Source organism: Garra rufa, chromosome 13 (assembly GCF_049309525.1).
Source record: "Garra rufa chromosome 13, GarRuf1.0, whole genome shotgun sequence".
Lineage (NCBI taxonomy): Eukaryota > Metazoa > Chordata > Actinopteri > Cypriniformes > Cyprinidae > Garra > Garra rufa.
In genome coordinates this window covers 18,878,469-18,905,613 of record NC_133373.1, presented here as the reverse complement: position 1 = coordinate 18,905,613, position 27,145 = coordinate 18,878,469, and the positions used below count along the sequence as shown (strand labels likewise).

General features: G+C 38.6%; 1 protein-coding gene across 1 annotated transcript; it reads right to left on the bottom strand.

Annotated features, from left to right (window-relative positions):
• Nucleotides 1-980: 980 nt before the first annotated feature.
• spint1b (serine peptidase inhibitor, Kunitz type 1 b) lies at nt 981-18,384 on the bottom strand. Its single transcript, XM_073816475.1, has 10 exons — nt 17,730-18,384; nt 16,422-16,579; nt 15,704-15,845; nt 9,777-9,944; nt 8,436-8,474; nt 8,214-8,339; nt 8,080-8,127; nt 2,376-2,546; nt 2,222-2,287; nt 981-1,748 (listed from the first exon to the last, which is right to left on the bottom strand). Exons 1-10 carry the CDS (start codon nt 18,148-18,150, stop codon nt 1,561-1,563), a joined length of 1,527 nt encoding a protein of 508 aa, XP_073672576.1. The 5' UTR covers nt 18,151-18,384; the 3' UTR covers nt 981-1,560.
• Nucleotides 18,385-27,145: the final 8,761 nt, after the last annotated feature.

Sequence of the window (27,145 nt, the reverse complement as noted above, 5' to 3'; positions counted from 1 at the left end):
AGTTCAGTGATAAAGGGCAGTGCGTAGCATATGATATAGTGGGAGTATGCTGCTAGATGTGTTAGTTCTGATGGTTCATTAGCCTGGTAGCCGTGGGGAAAAAGCTATCCCTTAGTCGGCTAGTGCGGCATCGGATGCTGCGGAGGCGTCTTCCTGAGGGCAGCAGAGAGAGCAGTCTGTGGGACGGGTGGACCGTGGCTGGAGTCACTGATGATCCTCCTGGCTTTCCTTACACACCGCCTGGTATAGATATCCTGGAGTTCTTTTTTGTTTTAACACTTTGTTTTAACATTTTTTTGTTTTAACACTTTTCCATTTTTTGTTTTATTGTTATGTTTAACAGCTACCCTGTTGAAAACAAAAACAAAAACAGGATAAACCAGCAAAAGGACCAGCATCCCAGCATCAAAACTACCTAACCAGCATATGCTGTTTTTTTCACACGAAACCAGTGAGACTTATTCCTGCCAACGGGTGTCACTACTGTGCTGTCGAACAAGAATCATAACGAGGTCTATCAGTATGTTTATAGGCTATTTAATTTTTACTTTAAAAAAAAAAAAAATGCTGGTTAAGTTAATATAGAATATTTATAAAACAATGATTTTTTTTTAAATATGGGACTTACCATTAATCTCAAAATAACATTTCCACATACTACAATGTTCTTAACATAAAAGCACAATTTAACTTGAATCTCTTTATTCAAAAACATAGCTCTCGAATCTATGTCCTCATAAACCAAAAGGCACGGTTTAAAACACTAAACTAAGAAAAACAGAAATAATCAGATATATATCACATCCACCCACATAAATATTTGACATCTTTTTGTCATTGACACTACTGACCCATCTTGAGAAACACAGAAGAAACCATGTGTTATGCATCAAATGTAGGTTTATGTTTTGTTTTTTTCTCCCCAGTGTTGAAGCCTGTTTCATCCCAGTACTAAACAACTGGAATATCACTCAGAGCACTAATATTAAGTTCTCTTTAATAAACACAGCAAAAAAGTTGGCAAACATTTTAAATTTAGTGCAACAAAAACACAAGGATTTACAGGGCAAACAACACAATCGTACATTCCATATATAAACAATGAATTGTCACACCATAATATATATATAATTCAAAATTTAACAAATATTAATATAGGTAAGTCAAGACATTCTACTCCCATAAGAAATCATCAGAATCATAAATGACATGGCTTTATAAGAAACAAATAAAAAGACAAATAAAATACCTTTTGTCAAGTGCTTAGAAACCAGAATGTAAAATTCTCAGATGGTAGAAGACTGTCTCTTAGGCCATTTTAAAAACACACACACACACACACACACACACACACACACACACACACACATCTGATCAATGTAATACAAAACACTAATATCTAAATATCCACATTAAACAGTTTGACCATTAAGACCTGAGATAAAAGGTGACCTGGTTAAGTGACCCAACATTTAGGCTAATATGGCATCACGTTAAGGTCGGTAACCATAACTGTGTTGCTTATTTCATTCATATGGCCCCTCTACACTGCAGATTATGTCATGCTTTGGCAGTGGTGCTGTTGTAGACCAGCTGTTGGTCATCTTCACTGTACACCACTGGAGGACTGCTGGTGGCCACACGCTGATGCTGATGGTTTTTTCTCTTGTTCTTGAGGAAACAGTAACCTAACACAGCCAGAACGCCCAAGACAGCGATAACCAAAACCACAGCCAGGGCAACAGAAGCTGGCAGGGGGAAAAAAAAAACAATCCACAACATGCATTTTTTAAAATTGAGAGCACAGATCTGTCCTATTCACTTTAGCTATAGGGACCAAACTATATATATATATATATATATATTTTTTTTTTTTTTTTCTAAGTGTGCTGCAACTTCATCTAGACTTCTGAAGGATCCTATAGATATTTTTTAACAGTAATCTTGTTCATTAAAAAAAATCCTCCAATATCATTTACTCAAATACACTTCAATACTCTAATATTTTGTTATAATTTTTGGTCTGTTCCATGAAATTTACTCTTAAGTTCTGAAAGTCATTAGAATTATTATTATTATTATTATTATTTTATTTTATTTTATTTTATTTCTTTTTAGTCTGTAATGCTCAAAAATACTTATAAAAATATCATAAGGAACCTTTCTTCCTCCTTAGAATAATGATAATTAAGATATATTTGAATGCAAATCCAAAGATTACCTGATTGGCTTTCCCCTAGTTCATCCTCGCCCCTTACAAACATTCCTTCAGCAAACACATCATTTTCTATAAAGACAGACAGAAATATACATCAAACATAAACTTCAGCAATCATCACTAATATAGCTTGTTCAAACTTGAGCACCATTCATACCTGTGACACCTGAGCAGTTGTTCATACACTCGTCTGTTGTCTCAAAGTTGTTCTCATTGCCATCACAGCCACCATAGGTGAAGCGATGGCACTTTTTGTTAAAAGGGTCATAGTACCAACGATTAAAACTTGCTCTACATGGGCCCACAACAGGTGGATCTGTGCAGTGGGCTATGCCATTATAACAGAAATGAGGGATTAGAAGAGAAATAAAGTGGATGAAGAAATTATCTCATTAATGCAAAACTGTTGGTAGAATCATATAAAAATTACAGAATACTAATAAAAACATTTGTCTAGGAGTAATGGCAATAATAAATATTAATAAATATTAGACATAGTTCACCCAAAAATCCCAATCTGCCGTAGCACTCAAATCTTGATAGGGCGTCCACATAAACTGCCGCTCAAAAGTTTGGGATCAGTAAGACTTGCAATGTTTTTTCAAATAACATTTGAACAGTACAGTATATTGTTAGATAATATTTCTATGTTAAATAAATGCAGTTCTTTTTAACCTTTTACTGATCAAAGAATCTTGGAAAAAAAAGTATCACAGGTTCCAAAAAAATAAAAATAAAAAATTAAGCACAATGGTTTTCAACATTGATAATAAATCAGCATATTAGAATGATTTCTTAGTTTAGTTTAGCTGTGAGCTGGAGAGCTCGGATGTTGTTCCTTATTGTGGGTGTAGCCCTCAGGTGGTCACAAATGTTATCACTGTTTTGTCTTTATTTTTTGCCCCCCCCCCCCCTTTTTTTTTTTTTTTTTTTTTTTTTTCTTCTCTTTCTCTCTCCTTTTCAACGCCTCCCCATTCTCTCTCCCTGCATTACAGTACAGAATACAGGTCATGCAGTGTCAATCTAACTTGTTACTGTCGGCTCTATGGCTAATGCTGTGAAGACAGATAACGGGGTGCGTCTGATCTCCTGGAATACTAAGGGCATGAATAATGCGATTAAAATTGGTAAGATCCTGACACAGTTACAACACCTTAAAGGGGACGTGATATTTTTGCAAGAGACACATCTCAAAACATCTGACACCCCACGTATTAAGAGGGCGTGGATGAGCCACTTCTTCCATTCAAAATTTACAGATAAAGTTAGAGGGGCAGCCATTATTATTCATAAAAGGGTCCTGTTCGAGCCAACAAATGTAATTCTAGACACTGACGGCCGCTATGTCATAGTTTCGGGCAGGCTTCAGAATATACCTGTGGTCTTAGTTTCAGTTTATGCACCAACCTGGGACGATGACCAATTTTTTACGAGGCTCTTTGTAAAAATTCCAAACGCTGATAGTCACCGCATTATTATGGGTGGGGACTTTAATTTGGTGCAGGATGTGACTCTCGACAGATCTTCCCCTACACAAACCACACTATCCAAATCAGCGAATGTAGTAAAAACGTATGTATCGCAGTTGGGAATCTCTGATCCTTGGAGGTTTAAGAACCCCCATGGTAGAGCTTTTTCTTTTTTTTCCCATGTACACCATACGTTCTCCCGAATAGATTTCTTCCTGCTTGATAATAATCTCCTAGACGCCGTGAATGCATGTGAGTATCACCCAATAACCATCTCCGACCATGCTCCCACCACAGTTGACATTAGTTTTCCACGAGATACAACTCCACGCTCACGATGGAGGTTCAGCTCGCACTTGTTGTCAGATAATACATTCAAAGATTTTGTTGCGACTCAAATTCGTTCTTACATAGAGTTTAATGACACCCCTGATGTCAGCAGTAACATTCTGTGGGAAGCGCTTAAAGCTACTATTCGTGGACAGGTGATATCTTATATTTCCCAAATGAGAAGGGCTGAGCAGGCTAGGCTGGTAGAAATTGCAGAGGAACTTTTAAAGCTTGATGGAGCCTACTCCACCTCCCCATCCCCCACCCTCTATAAGAAACGGTTACTGCTACATTCGGAACATGACCTGTTAATGACACGCGTAGTGGAGAGACAGCTGCGACAATCGAAACAAAACTTCTTTGAGCAGGGAGATAAGGCTGGAAGATTATTGGCACAGCAGGCCCGCGCAGCTAGCGCTTCTAGATTGATTTCTCAAATTAAGCAACCTGATGGTAGCCTTACTTCTGATCCAGCAGTTATCAATAAGTGTTTTTCTGATTTCTATACCACACTGTACACTTCTGAATACAACCCAATTACTGCAGCGACCCCCAACCCTTTAGACCGGTTAACATATCCTCAAATTGAAGTAAATATCGCCAGAGAATTAGGCAGACCCATCTCGTTGTTGGAGGTGCACGAAGCAATCAATTCTATGCAAAACAGGAAATCTCCTGGTCCCGACGGTTTTACAGTCGAGTTCTTTAAAGCGTACTCGATGTTACTAGCCCCCATCCTGGTGAGAATGTTCAATGATTCCTTTACTGAAGGCAGACTGCCAACAACCCTGTATGAGGCATCTATTTCACTGCTTCTGAAGAAAGATAGAGATCCTACCTCCTGTGGCAGCTATAGACCTGTCTCACTTTTAAACATAGATTATAAGATTCTGGCTAAGGTTCTCGCCCTCCGCCTCCAATGTGTGATGTCATCAATAATCTCTTTAGACCAGACAGGCTTCACATTGGGGAGACACCCATTCTTTAACACCAGAAGGCTATTGAACATTATATACTCACCCGCATCAAACACTCCTGAAATTGTAGTGGCGCTTGATGCAGAGAAAGCTTTTGACCGGGTGGAGTGGGGATTTCTATTTTTTATTTTAGAGAAATTTGGCTTTGATTCTAATTTTATTTCTTGGGTTAAACTTCTGTATGCCATCCCCTCGGCTTCTGTAAATACTAACGGCGTCCATTCAGCATACTTCCCTCTCAAACGTGGGACCCGGCAGGGATGTCCACTTTCACCTTTGTTGTTCAATATAGTCATCGAGCCACTAGCCATCTGGCTTAGAAACCAGAATGAGTTTGAAGGCATTTCTCGTTTCGGTCTAGTTCACAAACTCTCTTTATATGCTGATGACCTTCTCTTATTTATTTCAAACCCCACATCCTCCCTCCCCCCAGTTTTGTCAACTCTGGATCAGTTTGGGCACCTATCAGGGTATAAATTAAACATTCAGAAAAGTGAGCTATTTTTTGTTAATAATTTGGCGAGATCTCTCCCACAATCCGTGTTTCCTTTCAAAATAGCTGAAGAGGGATTCAAGTATTTGGGGGTGTTTATTACCAGCTCCTTCAGGGAACTCTTTCAGAAGAATTTTCAGCCCTTATTAGATAAATGCAAGTCGGACTTGTCCAGATGGGCTGCCCTCCCCCTGTCTCTTGCAGGCCGAGTTAATCTCATTAAGATGGTAGTTCTTCCGAAATTTTTGTATCTTTTTCAACACATTCCAATTTGTCTTAATAAATCCTTTTTTGTTAATCTCGACCAACAATTTAATACTTTTATTTGGCATAATAAACCAGCCCGTATTAAGAAAAACATTCTTCAACTTCCCAAACCTGAAGGTGGGCTAGCATTGCCAAATTTTCGCCACTATTTTTGGGCCTGCAACATTAATAAACTTCTATATTGGCTCCATGGCGAAGGTGCAGACACCTGTCCACCCTGGGCTCACACTGAGATCTCATCTTCTTCTTGCTCTCTACATTCTACGATATGTTCACAGCTCCCCATAAGTGCCCATAATGTCTCACCTAATCCGGTCGTCACCAATACAATTAAAATTTGGATCCAGTTCAGAAAGCAGCACGGTTTCCATAGGGCTTCGATTCTTTCCCCGGTTTTGAATAATTATGCATTTCTCCCTTCCCGCTCTGACCCTACATTCCGCATATGGTCGGATAAGGGCCTCAGAACACTTAAGGACCTGTATGAAGAGGGTGTTTTCATGTCCTTTGCATCTATGTCAGATAGATACAACCTGCCTAATAGCCATTTTTTTCGGTATCTTCAAATGAGACACTTTATCCAAAAGCAGTTCCCACATTTCCCAAACCGCCCCCCTGAAGCTGAAATAGACCAACTGCTGTCTCTCGACCTGCAACAAAAGCGACTGATATCTGTCATTTATAATAAGATTGCACTTTTGAGACCAGCCCCCACTATATCGCCTAAAAACGTATGGGAAAAGGATTTGGGGGTAGACATTACTGATGTTCAGTGGAGAGACATTTTAAAACTAACCCATTCTTCGTCGATTTGCGCCAGGCACGGTCTATTACAGTGGAAGGTGCTTCACAGAGCCCATTTCACTAACGCTAAATTGGCAAAGATATACCCAAGTCACAGTGATGCCTGTAATCGCTGTAAACAGTCCCCAGCCGACCATGTGCACATGTTCTGGTCGTGCCCGAGGTTGACCAACTTTTGGTCCAATATATTCCAAACTCTCAAACAGGCTCTCAACACAAATTTAGAACCAAATCCCCTGACTGCTCTTTTTGGTCTTCCTCGGCCTAAAAATCTCCCTGTTCCTACACAGCGTGTCATGGCCTTTACCACCTTGATAGCCAGACGTGCCATTCTACTTAAATGGAAGCATGTTTCCCCACCGACTCATAACAGTTGGATACGTGAGATTTTACAATGTCTAAAGTTAGAGAAGTTGAGGTTTTCACAAAAGGGATCTCTGACAGCATTCCATAAAACTTGGGACCCACTGCTGGATTATATCAGTAACAGTCTTAATGTTACTCCTGATGATGCCGAAGACGCTTCTTAACGGTTGGAAAGAGAGAGTACCCCCCCCCCCCCCCTTTTTATTATTTTTTATTTCTATTTATTTATTTTCTTCTATTCGCCTTTGATATTTGTTTATATTTGTATATATACTTACATTTGGTGTTTCTTCTTTGATACTTTACCCCCTTTTTTTTTTTTTTTTTTTGTCTTATCTGTACTAAATTTATTTGTGTAATAATTGAGTCGTTTACTGTGACTACATCTGACATGGGTTGTTGGGAGGGATAGTGGGATTCATGTTGGGGCTCTCTTTTTGTCTTGTTCTTTTTTGGTATTTCACTCTAAAGCAGACGCTCTAACACAATGTGAAACTGATGTACCGTTCTGTACTGTCTGCAAAAACTCAATAAAGAGATTGGGAAAAAAAAAAAAAAAGAATGATTTCTGAAGGATCATGTGACACTGAACACTGGAGTAATAATGATGATTTAGCGGTGTATCACAGGAATAAATTAGACTTTAAAATATATTCACATAGAAAACAGTTAAATTAAATTGAAATAAGATTTCACAATATTACATTTTGTCTGTATTTTTGATCGAATATATGTAGCCTTGATGAGCATAAGAAACATCTTTAAAAACAATTAAGAAAGTTACTGATCCCAAACTTTTGAGCATGCTGTGAGATGAGAACCAATAGAGTTGACCAATCTTGAACATCAAATTTTGTGCATGTGAAGAGGATAATTTGATCTGTTCATCATACAAAGCAATCAAATGGCTTCAAAAGACTTTGTAAACACTGCATGCGTTGTATGGTTCATTTTACAGCACTTTTTTGTTTCGTCTTTATTGCAATATTCACTTTTTGTTATATAGAGAGGAGATTCTTAGAGAAAGAAAATCATAAATCATCATTTTAAATGGCACGAGAGATAATAAATTATGGCAGTTTTTATTTTGGGGTGAATTATTTCTTAATATCAGGCTGCTGGTGCCAAATATTTTTTTTTTAGCATAAAACTCACCTTTTTTATTCACCTCAATCTTAAGAAGTCGAGCCAGGCTATTAGTCACTAAAAAGTAAAAGAAGTAAATTTAAAACCTTTGAGTATATGTCATAAGGTGTGTGCGTGATTATGAAGCTCAGTAAGTGTCTCACATTGATCACAGTTCTTCTCATCAGAACCATCGCTGCAGTGCTGCTGTTCATCACACTCAAACTCTTTCTTCACACAGCAGCCGTTAGAGCATTTAAATTCATCTTCTCCACATGATGAAGAACAGTCTGTATCACACACAAACAAAAACACAGATTTAGATAAGCAACAAACCCCTGGGAATACAGTATATTTGGCTAAGAAGTGATGAAAAGCAAACATACCTTCCTTGGGCAGCTTTCTCGTATCTCCACTAGACATTACTGCAGACAGACAATATTTGAGAAGACATTACTTGATAAAAGTCCATCAGAGGCTGAGATTTTAAGGAAATAACTTAAATTAATAAACATGGTCCAAAGTATGTGGGCACCTCCATTTAATTAATAGGTTCGGTTATTCCAGTGATTTCTGTAAGGACAAATCTTAATGCCATCATACAATGGCATTCAAGAAAACTATGTCCTTTCAACACTTTCAACACTTCAAAAACCATGCAAACAAACAGAACGATAATCTATACAACCCCATTTAATGAATCAATGTCTTCTGAAGCAAAACAATCGGTGTGTGAGAAAAATACTAATATTTGAAACTTTTTTAAAACTATACAGACCAATGCTTTTGGCCAACTGTTCATGAGTTTGTGACTTAACAACAGCATGTTGCGAACAGTGTAAGCATGTTCTGATACTTGCATAAGAAGTGATGCCGAAACACAAAGGACATCACTTCTTGAGCAAGTTTCACACTGCACGCTTCGCACATGCTGACATTACCATTGTTTCCTCAGCTTTTTGCATGATTTTTGAAGTGTCAATTCACAGAGATAAATTATTTTTCAATTATTTTCAAAAAATAAGTTCTATAGTAGAAAGTCATATGCTTTGAAATGGCATGAGGATGAATAAATGATGAAAGAATTTTCTTTTTAGTAGAGTATTTGAAATGTTCAAGACACAATAGTATCAGTGAGGTCATGCTCTGAGGTTGTCACTACTCTAATTCATCCCAAAGGTAATCTATAAGGTTAAGTAAGAGTTCAGTCAAGTTCTTCACCAAAGTTAGTAGACTACTACTACTTTGTGCACATGAGTACTGTTATTTTGGAACACAAAAGGACCTTCACTAAGAAAGGTGCACCACATTTTCTAAGATGTATGGCCATATAAAGTAGCGCATCCAAAATGTATTATTTATTAGTCTCATTTTGCTAAGTTTAGTGCAAAATGAGACTGATAAATAATACATTTTTGATGCTGTTATTTTTCTGTTGAACACCGAAGGACAATTTTGAATTTGGTTTGAAAATGTTCCCATCAACAGCAGCTCTTAAAAGGAAATATGATACGTTTTTATATAATATGCATGGTTTTACCATACCATGCTGTATGGTCAACCCACAAAAAAGGTAAGCTGTTTTTGTGTAGCAAAGAACCAAGTGAAGATTCTTCAGAATTCTCCTTTTGTGTTCCAAGGCGGAATGACACAAATAAATGATGACATGAGGTGTTCCTTTAAACCAACTGTACACCACTGCCTCAGTACAATGAGATGAGCATTACCTGTGTTATTACAGGCATTCAGACACTCTTGTTTGGAAAGATAGTTGTTGTTATTCTCTTTACACCCTCCAAAGATGAACTGCTCACACGTGCTGGATGCAGCATTGTAATGCCAGCGAGGGAAAGAAGCTCGGCAGGGTCCCACCTTTTTAGGGACCAAACAGTGACCTAGTGGGACAAATCAGTTAATTGATATGTTAATTCAGTTCTGATGAATTAAAGAATCATGGGGTTTTGAAATCAAATCAGAACAGGTTTCTACTACACAAATAACTACAACAACAAAAAACTAGCTTAAACTCTAATAGGAGTACATTTAATTTGTATTGCTGTTTGACCTGATGTTCAATAAAAAAAATTCTTCCTATATTATGTTTACTGTACTCCAGTATGCTCCGATTCTCCTATATTGACAACTAATGCAAAACCTGCAGATTACCCTGACGAGAAACGAAACACAATAAAGCCATGGCATATCTTTAAAAAAAACAAAAAAAAAAACACTCACACCATATTTGATTTGAGAACTACAACAAAGGTGAAGATAATCAGTAAAAGAACAGCATATTTTAATCTGCTTCTCATTACATATTTTTTTCTGTGCACGTTTTACCATTTTTTTCCCCAAATCACATGAATTATTCTTGAGATTGTATATAATCGTTAATTGGTGATGTGTAATTGTTCATGAAGAAAGCTGTGGCAAATGAAAAATGCCTTATTTAGATGTGCATATTATTTTTGTTCTTCACTTAGAAGATATTTAATTGACACTAAAAGTCCAAAATTATTAAAATGGCAAGAATGATGATGCAAGACTTTTCATATAAGCCATTTTTTTGTTTTTTTGTTATCATACTGTGGCTGATGTAAAATTTTCTACTTCATATGCAATAAATACAGTTCTAATTTGATTTCTTTTGCTACTATTGTGCAGGTCAGAAATCAATGGACGATTCCACCACCAAAATGAATACAAATTCCTTCAAAATGTAGTTATTCAGGTAAAATTCAGGTTTGATTGCAAAATGATTGTCTGAGAGTTGTTATTTTCCTTTTTTACGCTTTTCCTCCCTCACCACCAGTGCTGGTCCCTCAATAGTTACTCTTAACCTTTCTTTAATTTGTAATTACAGCCATAATAAATGTGGCCAGACCACACCCAATGCGTTTTCAGTGATCCAATAACAATCAGATCAAAATGCATCTTGGGTGCATTTACACTGTTCTTTTAACGTGGTAAAGTGTGATCCCATCTTAATCTGAATTCAGAAAACATGTTATACAAATAGAAATGTAAAGAGTAAATAATATAAAGAATGTTCTGTGCAATTAAAGGTTCTTAAATGGAACCAAACAACCTTTAAGCGAATGGCTCTTAAAATATTTTTTTTCTTAGTGTGAAAAACATCTGAATAATCTAAAGAACCCTTTTTCACTATAAAGAACCTTTTGTGCAACTGAAAGGTTTCATATCTGTTAAAGGTTCTTCATGGAACAATCAGAGCCAATAAAGAAGCTCATTAGTGCACTAATAAGAAAAATAAAATAAATTGGACCATATGTCAAATATGTAAATTAAAGAAAATGTAGAACTAAGTCTGCAAATTCAACTGGGCAAATACAATTGCTTATGTGCAGCTTTTAGAACGAATAACATGACATGACATGTTCCTTTTCAGTTTCTCCTAAGTTATTGTTGAAGCATTCACGTAGTATCAACGGTTTTGGCATTTGTTCAAAATGCAGGGGTGGACGCAAAGTTCCTAAGGGGCTCAAGGGATTGTCTGCATTATTGTGTGGCCCACCTACAGCATCTACATACTCATCTCAGAAATATTTCAGAGTCAAGCTTTTAGGAAAAAAAAGAATTTTTTTTACTCAAGTTTAATCATGACAAGAAAATGATCTAATAGATGACTACTATATCCACTAACATGGCTAAAGTGGTTTTCCTAATCATAATTACTAAACAAAGATAAAAGCTGTGTCCAAAATCGCTTGCTTATTCACTAACACCTATTTAGTGTATGGCAGCTAAATGCACAATATCAGAAAGGAGTGGACAAAATAAAGTGAAATAATTTGAACGCTGATGTATACACTCAAGTCAGAGAGCTCCATGATACATTCGTCACATATGTACTTTCATCTTACATGTACAGTTAGCCTACCTTATTTTAGATATTCATATTAAATAATTTTAATAACAATAACATTCAAAATGACTTTATATTGTAAAAACATTCATACATACATACCTCTGCACCAGCTTTGTGATTTCATTCATTGTTAATGTTTTGTAATGCTTAATCATTAAATGATCTTAAAATACTGGCAACAAAAATAAACAAATAAACCTGTGTTCATAATTGTATGTATTTTTGGTATTTTAAAACTTCGCCCGAGCAGCATTTTGCGCTGAGATAAGATGACATAGGTCTTATAGCAGCCTCATTAGAATGAGCTGTGATTAACTAATACTTGTAAATCAATCATCATCACTTCTCTATCATCTTTTGTTAGTTAACAATGCCACCTCAGTAAATTGGTAAAACATTAAGTTAATGTCTACATAACATATTTTAATATTAATAACGCATGAAATCAATGTTAAAGCAGAAATAAGAAATATGTAAACGGCATCTCTCATTCAAACTCACTCACTCCCTCAAAGTGCATTGTGGGTATAAAATAAAGAATGAATGTGGGTACAAATGAAGGAAGGAAAGGAAAGGTCGTGACGTGTGGCCAGGTATGGTGCTATGGTACTATTGTCTTTCAAGACAGATGGATGCTAATTTTAAATCATACAATGAGGACTATGTAGTGTTTTTTTACCCGAATACTTTTAGATATGTTTTCCAGAATTTTATTTTACTTGTTCTAGGGTTTATACTTTGTTTTATTGTATAACTGACTGTTTATTGGTATTAGTTAGCCTATTTGCTGTGTTATCGAAGCTGCTTTTTGGAATTGTTGGTATCATAACCTTATTTTCCAGCAAAAAAAAATTATATTGAGATACACATCGCTGTTGTAAAATTACTATACATCATAATATTATGAAATAATATTGCAATAAGATTTTATATCGCCCATTTGTTCAGAAAAATCCTTTTAAAAAGTAATTAGGGAGACTGGATCAAAATGTCATGGAGACTTGGGGATGGGCTCATTTAACTCTTTTTAGTCTTCAAATATCAACCATGGCAACTGAATGGCCACGTCCTAGCAACCATATAGACTAGAGCACCCTTCCAGCCACATCCTAGCACCAGAATATCTTACAGACATCAGGGTTGGCTCTTTTGATTTGGACATGCAACTAGTCTGTAAATATCACCCTGGTAACTGTCTAGTTCACCCTAACAACCATCCAGAGGAGCCTAGCAACCGTATAGGAACATCCCAAGTCATTGAGAAACATGCTTTAATCTCGCCGCTACGCAGTCACGTGGTTCATGGAGCTCTCAATAGTTCCAAACAACTCTGCACTGTCAATATGTTTGAATGGGTTTAATAGAGACAGACAGCAGCTTTACTGTATTTACAGCAATTTCTATTATTATTATTATTATGTGCTTTGAGAACTACACATCTATGCTTTACAATAGCATTTTATTCTGGGAAGTGATAAAGGGACAGTGTTAATATGTTTTCATACTCCTTGGCTTTTAATCAACTAAATAATTGTTAGTTCAGTTCTATTTTGAACTAAATAATATGTGCAACAGTTATGATGCATAAAATGACCATTTAAAATATGCAACTAGGGTGGCTTTTAAAGTTAACATTTTTACGGTAACATTTAAACTTTTTTTTAAATGTAGTCCGAAGAAGCAAACGGCAGGTATTTGGAGGCCATAAAAATAATATTGATATGTAATGCCATGGTTTAACCACTAGATGCCTGTATGGCTGTTTAATAAATATAGCACAGACGTATTTAGCTCTACTCTAAAAGTTTTGCCGGTCATAATTTTTTTTTTTTTTTTTTTTTAGGTTTTGTATTTGAATGTATATTTAGACATTATCAAACACTCGATTTTTATACGTTTCAGTGTTTTTTAAATGTTAAATGTAAAGGTTAATTACTCAAAGCATACAACTTGAGTGAATATTAAAAAAAGCAAACAAACACTAAATTTAACCAATAATAAAAATAATGTTTAAAATAATGTTTTTAAAAGACAATGCAACCGATTGCATTTAGCGAACATCTTTATTGTGATTGGGCAGTCTTCATTAAAACTCATTCAATCTCCTACAGGGAGAGAAATTAAACCTTTTATTGTTATTATCTAACAATAAAAAATAACTATAACATGTTTAATAAAATACCACATCTGGCCAGATTTTCAAGAGGTCAACTAATGTGTTAAAATGTCCAAAAATTATGTAATTTCTTCAACATTCTGGCAAGTGTGATTGAGAGACACTGACATGAATAGGCTTCAACGCTGGAACTATTGGTGTTTGGAACTACTGGCTGCTCCATGACATGCTTCTGCATTCCTCAGTTTCGATGGAAGCCTATAGGAGTGTCGCAACTCATTTTCTCAATGGCTCTGGGAACATGAACAAGATATAATATAACATAGACACTCTTCTGGCAACCACCCAGAACAACCAACTTAGGACCTAGCAACCACCCAGAACACATTAGCAACAGTCTAGCAACCACATAGCAATACCCTAGCAACCACCCAGCGTAGGGTGGCCAATGTAGCGTTCACCTACCAATTGCTTTGTAAGCACCCAGAACACCCTAGCACCTGCATAGTATTGTCAGGACAGGCACCACTTACATTTCCTTTAGAAAATATACCCATCTTGTTATTATTATCATCATTTTAAGCTTAACCCTCTTTGAACTTTGTACAATTTTTGACAAAAAAGAAAAAACAATTTCCCACTGTAAATTAATTTATGTGTGAAGCTGTTTAATTATATATCCGTCACAGACATGGATGTGTCACAAAAACAGGGTGACTAGACAGTAAGTAAAAAGCATTTGCATGCATGATTCAATGGTTGCTAAAACTGACCTAATTTCTTCAGTGAATTTTTCTTATGTTGTTTTATTGCATGTTACTATAGGTTTTTTAATATATATTTCCCCTCCCACTGCTCCTCTTTTTCATCTTCACACACTAATTTCTCTTCAGTTCTTTTCGCCTCTCTGTTAGGCAAAACCAAAAGGTCATTTGTGGCATATTTACTGAAGGTTGAGGTTACAAGGCTGAGAATGCTATGAGTTAATTAATCGTCATCATTAATATGTCTTTGCTGGGGGGGTGTTGTGTGTTTACGCAGAGCAGTTATCCCTATACTGCGCAACTGTGACTCAAAGCCTGCAACATGTCAAACAGGTTCTGCACATTTGCAGAGGGAGTGGTAAGGTCTCTCACACAATAAAAACAGAGAGAGAGAGAGAGAGAGAGTCATCCCCAACCCATCACTATATAACTGAGTTATCTGTAAGCCCAAGACATTTACATGTCTGAAAATGTGCTTTACCTTAATCTCCTTTATTTTAGATGTGTTCATTTAGCAGTCACTTTTATCCAAAATAACTTAAAAAAATAACATCACAAGCCAGTAATATTCACAGTACACAATGCCATGTTTATGCCAAAAACTACATTAGTACAAAACATTTATTTATGTTAGATATTTAAAAACAAAGCGCTCAGTTTACTTTCAGGTTAAAAAAAATATTATGGTATTCTTAAACATTTACAAAGATCACAGATAGGAGAACAACTCCATAAAAAAATGACTTGAACACTAATAGGTAAGCACTATAGTTTGTTTCTTATTTAATTCTCATTAATAGTGAGATAAATTAATAGTGAGCCTTATTCATAAAGGTATAAGCTTTATGAATAAGTCAGCAAAGCATAATTTAAAAAAATACTCACGCTCAGACTGCGCAGGAGTGAGAACCAAGACAGTGACTTCAGCAGAATCAGAATGTTGTGCTGAATCTGTCACTGTCAGTTTGAACTTATACACCCCAGGTACCAGCTTGGACACCTTCACCTGGTCTGGCAGATCAGTTTTCTGTGGAGCAGTTGTTTAGATTTAGAGCAGATATCATTATTATTATATTATTACTATCTTACAAAACAAATGTTCTCAACTAGTGAGTCATAAGTGACAAAGATAAAACAAATCAAAGTCTATTGCCACTTGACATGCGATCTGGGTCTTGAACCCAAAGCGGGTTAAAACAAATTGGGTATGCTCTAAATTGGCATTCCATTCAACTATATGGCACTGAAATAATCATTAGTCCTCATTACAGGGATACTTCACCCATTTACTTACGCCACTGGTAATCAGGAAATCAAACTGTTTTGTTTACTACTGAATTCCACATGGAACAAAAAAAACAAAAACAAAAACAAAACAAAACAAAAAAAACACATGGAGACATTTCTTTGATGTTCTACATAAAGTAAGTTGTACAGGTTTGGAATGCCATGAAGGTGAGTAAATAATGACAGAATTTGCTTTTTTAGGATGACAAAGAAACAAACCCTTAAATGCATCTTAAATCATAACTGGAAACAATTACATGACAACAACATTAATATCATAACATAACAGCTCATACGCTGGAAAACAATATAATACCTCAATTTGGACAGATTCAGCTCCACTGATGAGGCTCCACTGGTAATTGATGATCTTCCTATCATCCCAACTCTCAATGCCATTCAGCAATACCTCCTCATTAGGCTGGACCACCACATCCCGTCCAGGATTGGCAATGGGCAGTTTGTCCTTTCCATCTGGAGAAAAATATCAGTGAGCAGTAGTCACTGCTAAAGAATGTACATGTTTTAAAATAACAAAAGAATAATTACTGTGCAATAATATACATTCATACCATAGTCATATTATTGTTGAAACAACAATCACTCAGATTTCAAAAAGAATTCAATTAATATAATTGCACCTTGCTTGATTAAAGACGAAATCTTTTACACATACCTAAAAATGAAAACAATACCTAATCCATCTTTATATTAGAACCCTCTAGAGAAGCTCTAGGTACATTTTTGAAAGGGTCTGACTCACAAAATGGTACCCATAAGTTTCAGTAAAAATTCTAAAAAAGTCACCAGTACTTCCAATAATAAAACTGAAATATATGAGAACACAACTATCACTTTCAAAAAATGCCCAGAGATTTTTCAGAGGGTTTGTTTATACATGTTTTTTTTTTTTTTAAATACAGCATTTAGAACAGATGAATGCAATCAGCCTCTATACCCATACAAAACTGAAAGTTAAAATATTAAGAAAGAAAATAAGAAAATTATGATTCTTAAAATTCTAAACTGAAGGAGACCATGTGTTTGTTAATATTAATTTATTAACATAAGATTTTTCTATATTTTACTTTTGTAACAATATAGTGTACTGATGCTGGAGCACTGGGATAAAACAGGCTTAAAAAACAAGTTTACCACTGTATTGTGATGTTTTTGTAATTATAAGTGAAATTACTTATCAAACAAGAAAGTGTAAAAAACAAAAACAGACTGGATTAAATTGACTGGTTACTGGAGTGTGAAAAGTAAGTGATGTATGGAGTATGGACTGAAGGCAGATGTAAATGTTACTGGGTTAACTGGGTTAAAATAGTTACTCTGTTTACCATGGCCTTACATCAGTGAGTCATTTAACAGGAAGAGTAAGCTACTACATTTTGATTTAAAATTACCAAATTAAACAAAAATAGACAGACTAAGATGATTTGCTGGTCTTAGTCGGTCTCTTAGTTGGTTTTTAAGAGATTTTGGGCTCTGGACAACAGATCAGGGAGACCAACCAAAGAACAAGTCAGCTTATTAGGGTGTAAAGTCTTTTTAAGCATGAATGGTTATGTTTTGTAAAATACATAATAAAAATGTGAATGCACAGAATAAAGTTTACCACTTTTGCGGCCGTTCAGGTAATCTTCATATACTGAATTCAGTATATAACTTGTGAACCCCCGCTTCTGAATAAATCGACAGACATATTTCTGCTTATATACGCAGTTGAAGAGAAAGCAGCTGTTGTTGGAACCCGTCTCGTGTCCGTCTTCTATGAGGGCCAAGTTGCATTTGGGATTTCTGCAGCACTCAGCAATGCACGCGTCTGTATGCGCGACGCTCGGGATAGCCAGGAAAACGGCCCCATCTTCAATCGACTCTTCCGTATCGAGAACAAAGTTTTTCCGACCGGTCTTGAAATTTTGTACGCACTGGTCCTGTGCTGATGAGAGTTCCTCCGCTGTGCTACTTTGGGTTTCTCCGCCATGAACACCGAGCATAAAAACCAAGGCAGTGAAAAGAAAACGGTCCAAGCCCATTTTTCTTAAATGTTAAAGATTCCTGGTGTGAGGTAGGCTATATATTTCGTTAAAATTAGTCAATCCACTTTAGTTGTAGTGTCAACCGAACTGACTGGTAAAAAAAAAATCCAGATCAGTCGCTTATCATTGTTTCTTGTCAAAAAGATTTGTTCAAATCTCCAAGGGCTTCCTGTCGAAAGATGTCAAGAGCAATACATTCATCTGATTTCTACCTGCTTCAGAGGTCAGGTGTGTTTTACCTGTGAAAGCAAGGAAATGAAACAGTGACGTAATCTGTGGTTGTGTCGTAATCCTTTGTGATTTGCCCTAAGTAGACAGCATGTTAGCTAGACACAAAAACAAGTAGACTTTTATGGGGACTTGCCATTGACTTTTGTTTTTATACTGACCTATTTTCTGTCCACTAAACCTATTCCCTCACAGAAAACATTTTGCATTTTTACATTTTCAGATACACATCATTTAGTATTTTTTTAAATATTTTTTCCTGACAAAAATGTTGGGTTTTAATGTTTTTTGACTGTATAAACTTCATATTCTATCCCCTCTGTTTTTACATTGACATTTTTCATTTGTGAGTGATCTTAATTGAATTTAGCTAAAAATATTTATAATGTGTAAGGTTCACATTGTTATTTCATGGCAATGTGAACAACACAAACCACATGGAATCTGATCTTTTCTATTCTGATTTGGGCCACTTTCATTATGTGGTCCTAAATCCGATTCAGGTCAGATGTTTTGCATCGGGAGTGGAAGGCTGGGTGGAATTTCTGGGGACACTGGATACTTTGAGCTGAGCGGAACCAGCAAAGACACAGGATATACAGGGCTGGGCAGAACCAACAGAGACACAAGAGATTCGGGGCTGGGTGGAACCAGAGGAGACACAAGAGATTCAGAGACTCTAAGAGTGTGGTGCTGGGTGAAACCAACTCAGGGCAAGGAAATAAACAGGCAAAAATCACTTACTCTTCCAGTTGATCGGCACTCTTTTCTCAGCTGTTGTAGAGGGGTAGGGCTCCATGACATCCCCTCGTAAACCACCAGTAATCCAACTGGCACAGGTGATGTTGCTGGCTTATGCACCTGGTTGGCTCGGGCTCTGGGGTGATCTGTGGCTCTGGCATTAGCTCTGGCCTTCATATCATGGCAGGCTCAGGCTCATGATTTGTGGTCGTTGTCCACAGACCAGCCCACTGTTGTTGGGCTGGTGTTCTCCTCCTTGCTCTCGCAGATAGTAATTGTGGAACCGTTGTGGAGGAGTACCCACACCACATACTCTTTTAAAGTCCCTAGAGGCTTGTTTCCAGGCAAGCGCAATCTTGTTTTCGAGTTGAGGCTTGTCCGTAAAAGCACACAGGTAGACATCATCATTAGGGACAGATGCAGACAGACAGCAATTTGTGTTTATTTAACAAAAACACAGATGAATCGTAACACAAGTATGGTTGTTGTACTATAAATTTACAGATAAAATCATTTATCATTATCACTCCATTCAAGTTCTCACCCATAAAGTATCCAATTTTCACTGACAGGAATTATCTCCATATAGTGGACTTCTATGGTGCCCGTGAGTTTGAACTTCCAAAATGCAGTTCCCTTCCGAGGGATCTCTCACCGCGTCCCCTAGGGGTCGCTATTGGGGAACGCCGCAGCGTGACTCGTGTCTGAAGAATGCATATAGAAAAACTACATGAAATGGCCGGCGACAGCGTATGACGTCACCGCAGCGCTCACGTCGCTGCTGGTGCATCACTACGGGGCGACACAGTATAAAGAGCCGCCGATGTAAACACACATCCTCTTCGCCGTCTTCAGCTTCTCTTTGTCTGAACGTGCATTCCGGTAAGATTTATTTTATCTTTCCTATATCATGGCGAGCACTAGCAACATGTTTAAGAGATGTGCTGATCCTTGTCTGCGTTATTTGCGCCTGACGACACACACAATCTTTGCGTCTTCTGTTTGGGTGAAGAGCAGGCACGCGAGGTCCTTGAGGGGACAGCGTGTGTACACTGTGAGCTTTTTTCTATGAAAAAGCTCCGTTCTCGTCTGTCTCTCTTTCGAGAAAAGATGAGCGTCCAGCTGTTCCCCAAGGTTCAGGGCCTGCCACTGCCGAGGCACGGAGGAGACTGACTTTGTGGGGGTTCCCAGCTGGATCTGGCCGATGAGCTACAAAAAGGGCTTTCTTTTTCGCGCTCATCTACCAGAGACGAGAACGAGCTCCTCGATCTTGATGACGCTGTCCCCTTGACATCATCGGATCCTGGAGCTAGTGCTCTTCTGGGTTCCACCCAGGATGAGCAGGAAATGCTTTTTGAAGGCAAAGAAGCTGAGGCCGAGTCTTCCTCTATTTCCTGCCCTGCGTATGAGGAGCTTTTGGAGGTCATGGATCGGGCCACGGCAAGACTTGACTTGCTTTGGAAGCGTGCCAGAAAGGAAGCCCCGCGGGGCCGCCTGGATGAACGCTACCTGTCCGACCATCGCCTCCAGGCTCTGGTAAGCCTTCCATTTCTTCCCGACCTCCATTCAGAGATCGAGAAGGTATGGAAAAAGCCGTTCTCTACCCACATTTTTAGATTCCCATTTGCTAATTATTCAAATATTGAAGGAATGCGGAAACACGGCTATGAGAAGATGCCCCCTGTTGATGAGACGTTAGCCAACTATCTCTCAACAGGCGAGACATCTTCTCTTAAGGCTCCCTCTTTGCCATCAGCGCCCCTTCAAGTTACATCTAGCTTAAATGGCAAAGCATATGCAGCAGCAGGTCAGGCGGTGGGTGCGTTGCACACCATGGCGGTGCTTCAAGCCTACCAGGCTGACCTGCTGAAGGATCTGGATAAAGGTCAAGGACTTTCTCCTGATGAGGTGGCAGAGTTGCGTCGCACCACAGATCTTGCTCTCCGCGCCACCAAGCAAGCCGCCACCCACATGGGTGGGGCCATGGGTGGTATGGTGGCTACGGAGAGACATCTGTGGATAAACCTGGCCGACGTCGGGAAGAAAGAAAGGGGCTTTCTCCTCGACGAGCCGGTTTCGCCCTCTGAGCTTTTCGGTGCCTCCGTCGAGACGGTGGTCGAGAAGTTTAGAGAGGCCAGTGCGCGCTCAGCCGCCTTTAAAACCTTCATTCCTCGAAGGTCCAGGTCCGAACCTGAACAGACCAGGGGTCCTGGTCCGTCTCGTTCTGAGGAACACAGACGGACACAGAAGGCTAGTGTTGCAACCCGTGCCCCTCCACCGCCTGCGGGTGGTTCCAGGAGACGGCGCGGACCGAGGGGAGGCAGACAGGATCTGAGGGAAGTGATTCAGACGAGACAACAGTCTTGGATGAATCAGAGTAAAAAATAGATCCTTTACTCCTTTCCTCGATCCCTCTGCCCCTCACTCCGTAATTCCCCTGTGAATTTTTACGTCAGCTGGGAAGCTGCCCGGGCCTATGATGTTTTCGGCTGGTTTCTGAGTTTTCAGAACCACCATTACTGATGGTCTGGAACTAAAACAGTCCTCCTTTGGGTCTTAATGTAAATAAGTGCTTTAACACTTATGGGTGAGTACGATCTATTTTCTTTAAATAAGAAAACTTTATACTGTCTCAACCTGTCTGTTGTGTTTATACTTTCAGGGAAACTATTATGAGTCTGCGGCGGATGCTCCCCCTCTGATCCTAGGGTTACGGTCATGACGGTGTTCGTCTCCTCCACACCACAGGTTGTGCGGTAAAACCAACCTTACATACATATATGACCTTTGTCCTCATCAAGGTAAGCTCTCTGAGTTTCTTTACAAAACCTTGGAATGTTTACTATGTCCCTTACAGGCCATTTAACCTCGTGAGAATCCCTCCTCTAGACCCTCTCTCTGTGGAGAACCAGAGCTGAGGGGTGAGTTTATCAGCTGAAGCGATCAGCCCCGCATGAGTTCTTGTCTCCGTGGAGCAATTTCTCAGGTATCTAGAAGCTTATGTCCTGTTGAGACAGGAACATAATTTCCTTGGTGCTCTATTGACTCCCCTGAGGGCAGGGCCGATCCGATCTAAGTAGTACTCCCTCTTCCGTGGGAAAGGTTCTATTCAGAGTACCGCTCTCGCTGACAGAGCCAGGTTTTCCTCCCGGTCATCTGGGTTAGAAGCCTGTCCTCCTTGTTCAGGTTGATTCTCACTCTTCAGGCCTCATGCACGAGCCAGGCTCTCCCCTTTCTGAGGAAAGGGTTCGTAATGAGCGCCCCCTCGGCTGGATGGGCGTTCATCCCTGGCCTTCAGGGTTAGGAGTCTGTCCTCATGACTAACCAGGAGCTCCCTTCTCAGGACCTTAAGGTAACAATTTGGTAGCTCCCCTTTCCGCGGGAAGGGTCCTCTCAGAGCTCTTCGACGACAACAGCTCACTTTAATTCAAGGTTCGTCAGTAGCTGTCGTATGGACAAATTCCCCTTTGGTTGGGTACAATCTGTCATCAGGCTTCCTGAGTCAAGTATGATTGCTCCCCTTTGAGAAGGGTTCCACTTAAGAGCGCTGCTCCTGGCAGGAGAAGTAAGCTCCCCTTCTAAGAAGGGTGAAATCTGAGCGCTGCCTCCTGGCAGGTGGGTTTTCCTCTCTGTTATCAGGGTTAGGAGCCTGTCTGTGCCTGACTTCCGGGTCAAGTATCACCTCCCCTTCAGGCTTCATGACTAACTAGGAGCTCTCCCTTTTCAGGGCCTTGAGATGACTTTGGTTGCTCCCCTTTCTGCGGAAAGGGTCTTACTAGAGCACCACCTTCTGGCGGGTGTTGGCATTCCTCCCTGTTTCTCAGGGTTTTGAAGCATGCCCTTGGCGTGCTAGAAGCAAGGGCTTCTTACGTAGAAGTCTCTTCAGGCTGTTGGCAGCTCACCTTGTTCAAGGTTCCTTCAAAGCAGCGCCACTGCCTCATGGTGAATTTTCTCCCTTTGACAAAAGGAAGAAATAGTCACTACCTTTTCTCAGGGTTCCTGATTCGAGCACGTTCGCTCCCCTTCGCGAAGGGTCCCATTATAGAGCACGGCTCCTAGTGGGATGAGTATGCTCCCCCTTCTAAGGAAGGGTAATTTCTGAGCACCACCTTCTCCTAGTAAGCATCCATGTGGACTGGCTTTAGTATGCTCCCCTTCACACTAAAGGGTCCCTTCAGAGCGTAGCCCTTTTAAGGACGGATGTTTCTCCCTGCAAGTCGGGGTGAGGGGTCTGTCCGCTGTCTGCATCCACTATCATGATGGTCAGTAGCTCCATGATTTCATCAGTCGACTAAAAGTTTGCGGACTGTCTGTCCTGAATAGGATGTAGCATTGCTCTCCTCTCTAATACAAGGAGGGTTCCTCCCCTATTTTAATGCTTGTCATCTCTGACAAATCTGGAGCTTTAACAGTGAAACCCCCAAAAAGGGGGAAAACACAGTCTCTAAATCCCATTTACTAGGGTAGTGTCCCACGCTAAACCCTGGGCACTTTCTAAAATCCAAATAAGTGGTAAGTTCTCACCAAGTTTCTGGTTTCTTTTCTAAAATCCTATACAGTATGGGTTACGCAGTCTTCGTTCCCAATTGGTTTAAAACCCCGGTCTCCCTGGGCCCAACTTCACTCAATATCACCTTAGATATCTCCTGACCATCTGTTATCCTGGGTGTGTTATCTGACGGTAATCCCTGCTAGAACGGTCTCTGTCTTAGGACAGGCCTGTTAGTTGCTATTTCTGAGTCAGTTCACTGAGGGAACTAGACTCGGTAGTACTGGCAGTCCCTGTTCTAGTAAAGTCTAAGTATCAACTTAGCCGTTCCTCCGAAGGAATCTCCTATTCCAACCTGAGCTGTGCTCTGGGTCCTTTGACCCGTCCGGGTAAGTGAGTAACAGTTCAGGCTTTGGCCAGGGAGGATACGTTCTGACAGCTGTCTCTCCGTCCTATAAGGGTAATTCTTCACAGAATTTACATTAAGTGCTCGCTACTATGTACTCCCCTCAGCATGGAGACGTGGGTATAACCGTTCCCCAATAGCAACCCCTAGGGGACGCGGTGAGAGTTCCCTCGGAAGGGAACATCTCTAGGTTACGTATGTAACCATGGTTCCCTGAGAAGGGAACGAGACACAGCGTCCCCTACGCTTTCTACCATGCTTCGGATGAGAAGCTTTAGACGATGAAGCGGATGTGTGTTTACATCGGCGGCTCTTTATACTGTGTCGCCCAGTAGTGACGCACCAGCAGCGATGTGCGCGCCGCGGTGACGTCATACGCTGTTGCCGGCCATTTCATGTAGTTTTTCTATATGCATTCTTCAGACACGAGTCACGCTGCGGCGTTCCCCAATAGCGACCCCTAGGGGACGCGGTGTCTCGTTCCCTTCTCAGGGAACCATGGTTACATACGTAACCTAGAGACGTTTCAATGTAGCTTTAAACGGTTCTAAACGATCCCAGCCAAGAAAGAAGGATCTTATCTAACAAAACGATCAGTCATTTTCTAAAAAAATAAATAAAGATGTATATACTTTTTAATCTCAAATGCTCATCTTGTCCAGCTCTGCATGCACTCTGTGCATTATGGTTCAGTACAGTTAGGGTATTTCAGAAAACTCCAATCTAATTTTCTCCTCCAACTTCAAAATTGCCCTACATTGCTGCATAAGTACAGACCCAGTATTTACAAAGTGAATGTGCAAAGAATGTCAAACAGCCTTTACAAAAAAGGTAAAACAGCGATGTAGGACGATTTTGAAGTAGGAGGAGATAGGAGGAGAGTTTTTCGATATACCCAAACTGTCTTGATTGGGACTGCACAGAGTACGCATGTGAATTGCAGAGCTGGACAAGACGAGCATGTGAGGTTTAAAAGTATATAAATATTTTATTTTTTTTAGAAAATGACCAATCGTTTCGCTAGATAAATTCCTTATTCCTCAGCTGGGATCATTTAGAGCCCTTTGAAGCTGCCTTGAAACAGCATTTTGGAAGTTCAAACTCGCAGGCACCATAGAAGTCAACTAAATGGGGATAATTCCTGAAGTGTTCCTCAATTCCTCAAAAAACTTATAATTTCTTTACGACTGAAGAAAGAAAGATATGAACATCTTGGATGAAAACAGGGTGAGTACATTATCTGTACATTTTTGCTCTGGAAGGGAACTACTCCTTTAAGAGTAGATTGTGCCCGGGGATATCACCATCAATGGAAATCTGCTTTTTGAATCTCCAAATAATTTTAACCAATTACTTGCAAAATGATTCAAAGTGCACTAACACCTGCTAATCATGACAATATAAAAACAATAACTTAACCCAAACACATACAATGGCATCTTTTACAAACCAATTGCAAATGATTTAATGAAAGTTTAATTAAATGTAATCTACAAATGAATACCATAAAAATTAAGTGTAGGCCTACTGTATTTGTAAATTGTGTTTTAATAATTTGCAAAGCTTATATTTGTTTTATATTTGTCTTTTTAAGTAAGCTTGGACTAACTAGGCTAATTAAAAAAATAACTATTACATTCCAATTTGCATTATTCATATATGTTTTTGTCATTAAGACTGAAACTACATAAGAAAATTGACCAGAGATCATATATTAGACCAGGACTGAGCAACTCTGGCCCTTGAGACACAGGTTCATGGTTGTGCCAGAAAAAACCTTGTGACAAACTATCGGAATTACAATCAGAATTGCAGAACCTGTCACTTACACCCAGTGACAGAAACCAATCTAAAAGTAAATGGTTCAAAGGGATATGGCAAATTGAATGTAATTGCTTACAAGGTGTGCACCCCTATGAATGTGTGATCAATGTGCTCACTGTTTCATTAGTTAATGTATTTTCAAATTTCTTTCACACAACTACACTATCAGTAAAATTATTACATTATTTAAATTATTTGTAAATTATTTTTCAGTAAAAAAACAGTTTTTAAAAATTTGAAAGATTTTAATTTTTTTTTTTAAAGATGTCTCTTCTGCTCACCAAGCCTGCATTTATTTGATCCAAAGTACAGCAAAACAGTGATATTTTGGGATATTTTTACTATTTAAAATAACTGTTATTTATTTGAATATTTTAGCATAATTACTCCAGTCACACAATCCTTCAGAAATCATTCTAATATTCTGATTTGCTGCTCATTATTATTATGATTATGTTGAAAACAGCTGAGTAGAATTTTTTTCAGGTTTCTTTGATGAATAAAAAGTTCAAAAGAGCAGCATTTATCTGACATAGAAATCTTTAATAACATTGTAAAGGTCTTTATCATCACTTTTGAACAATTTAAAGCAACCTCGCTAAAAAAAAATTAATTATTTGACCTTCTAACTCTAGCACTCTGTATTCTAACTCTATTCTTAAAAAACCTTGACCCTTTAAAACCTGCACTTTATTCGTTTCTAGCTCCGTGTTCTTAAAAAAACTAACAAACAAACACTAGCTTCTCTATTTTTTGTATTCTATCTGTTTGTTTTCTTTTTTTTTTCTTATATAATTAACAAAAAGCTAATTAGGCCTCTAGCACTAGCTTGCTCTATTATTTTTCTATTCCGTTTTCTATTTATTTACTATATACAGTAATTAACAAAAAAAAACTTGCTACATGTACTAGGCTAACTGTGACTTGTCATAGCACTTGCATATCATTGCTCTTTTGTTGGGTTTGATTGCTTCCATTGTCCTCATTTGAAGGTCGCTTTGGATAAAAGCGTCTGCTAAATCAGAGGTCTTCAACCCTGCTCCTGGGGACCTGCTCTCCAGGAAAGTTTATTTCCAACCTGCTTCAGCACACTTGCTAAACTCAGGGACAGAGTTGAAAACCTCTGTGCTAAATGAGTAAATGTATATGTACATATGATAATATCTATACAATGATTTTTTATATGGTATTATATGTAGCATCCACATATTTCAACTATATATGTTTTATTTACATAAGCAACTTTATTAAAACATGGTATATACAAAATCAGTATCTTTTGTAATAAATGTTTTGTCAGAACC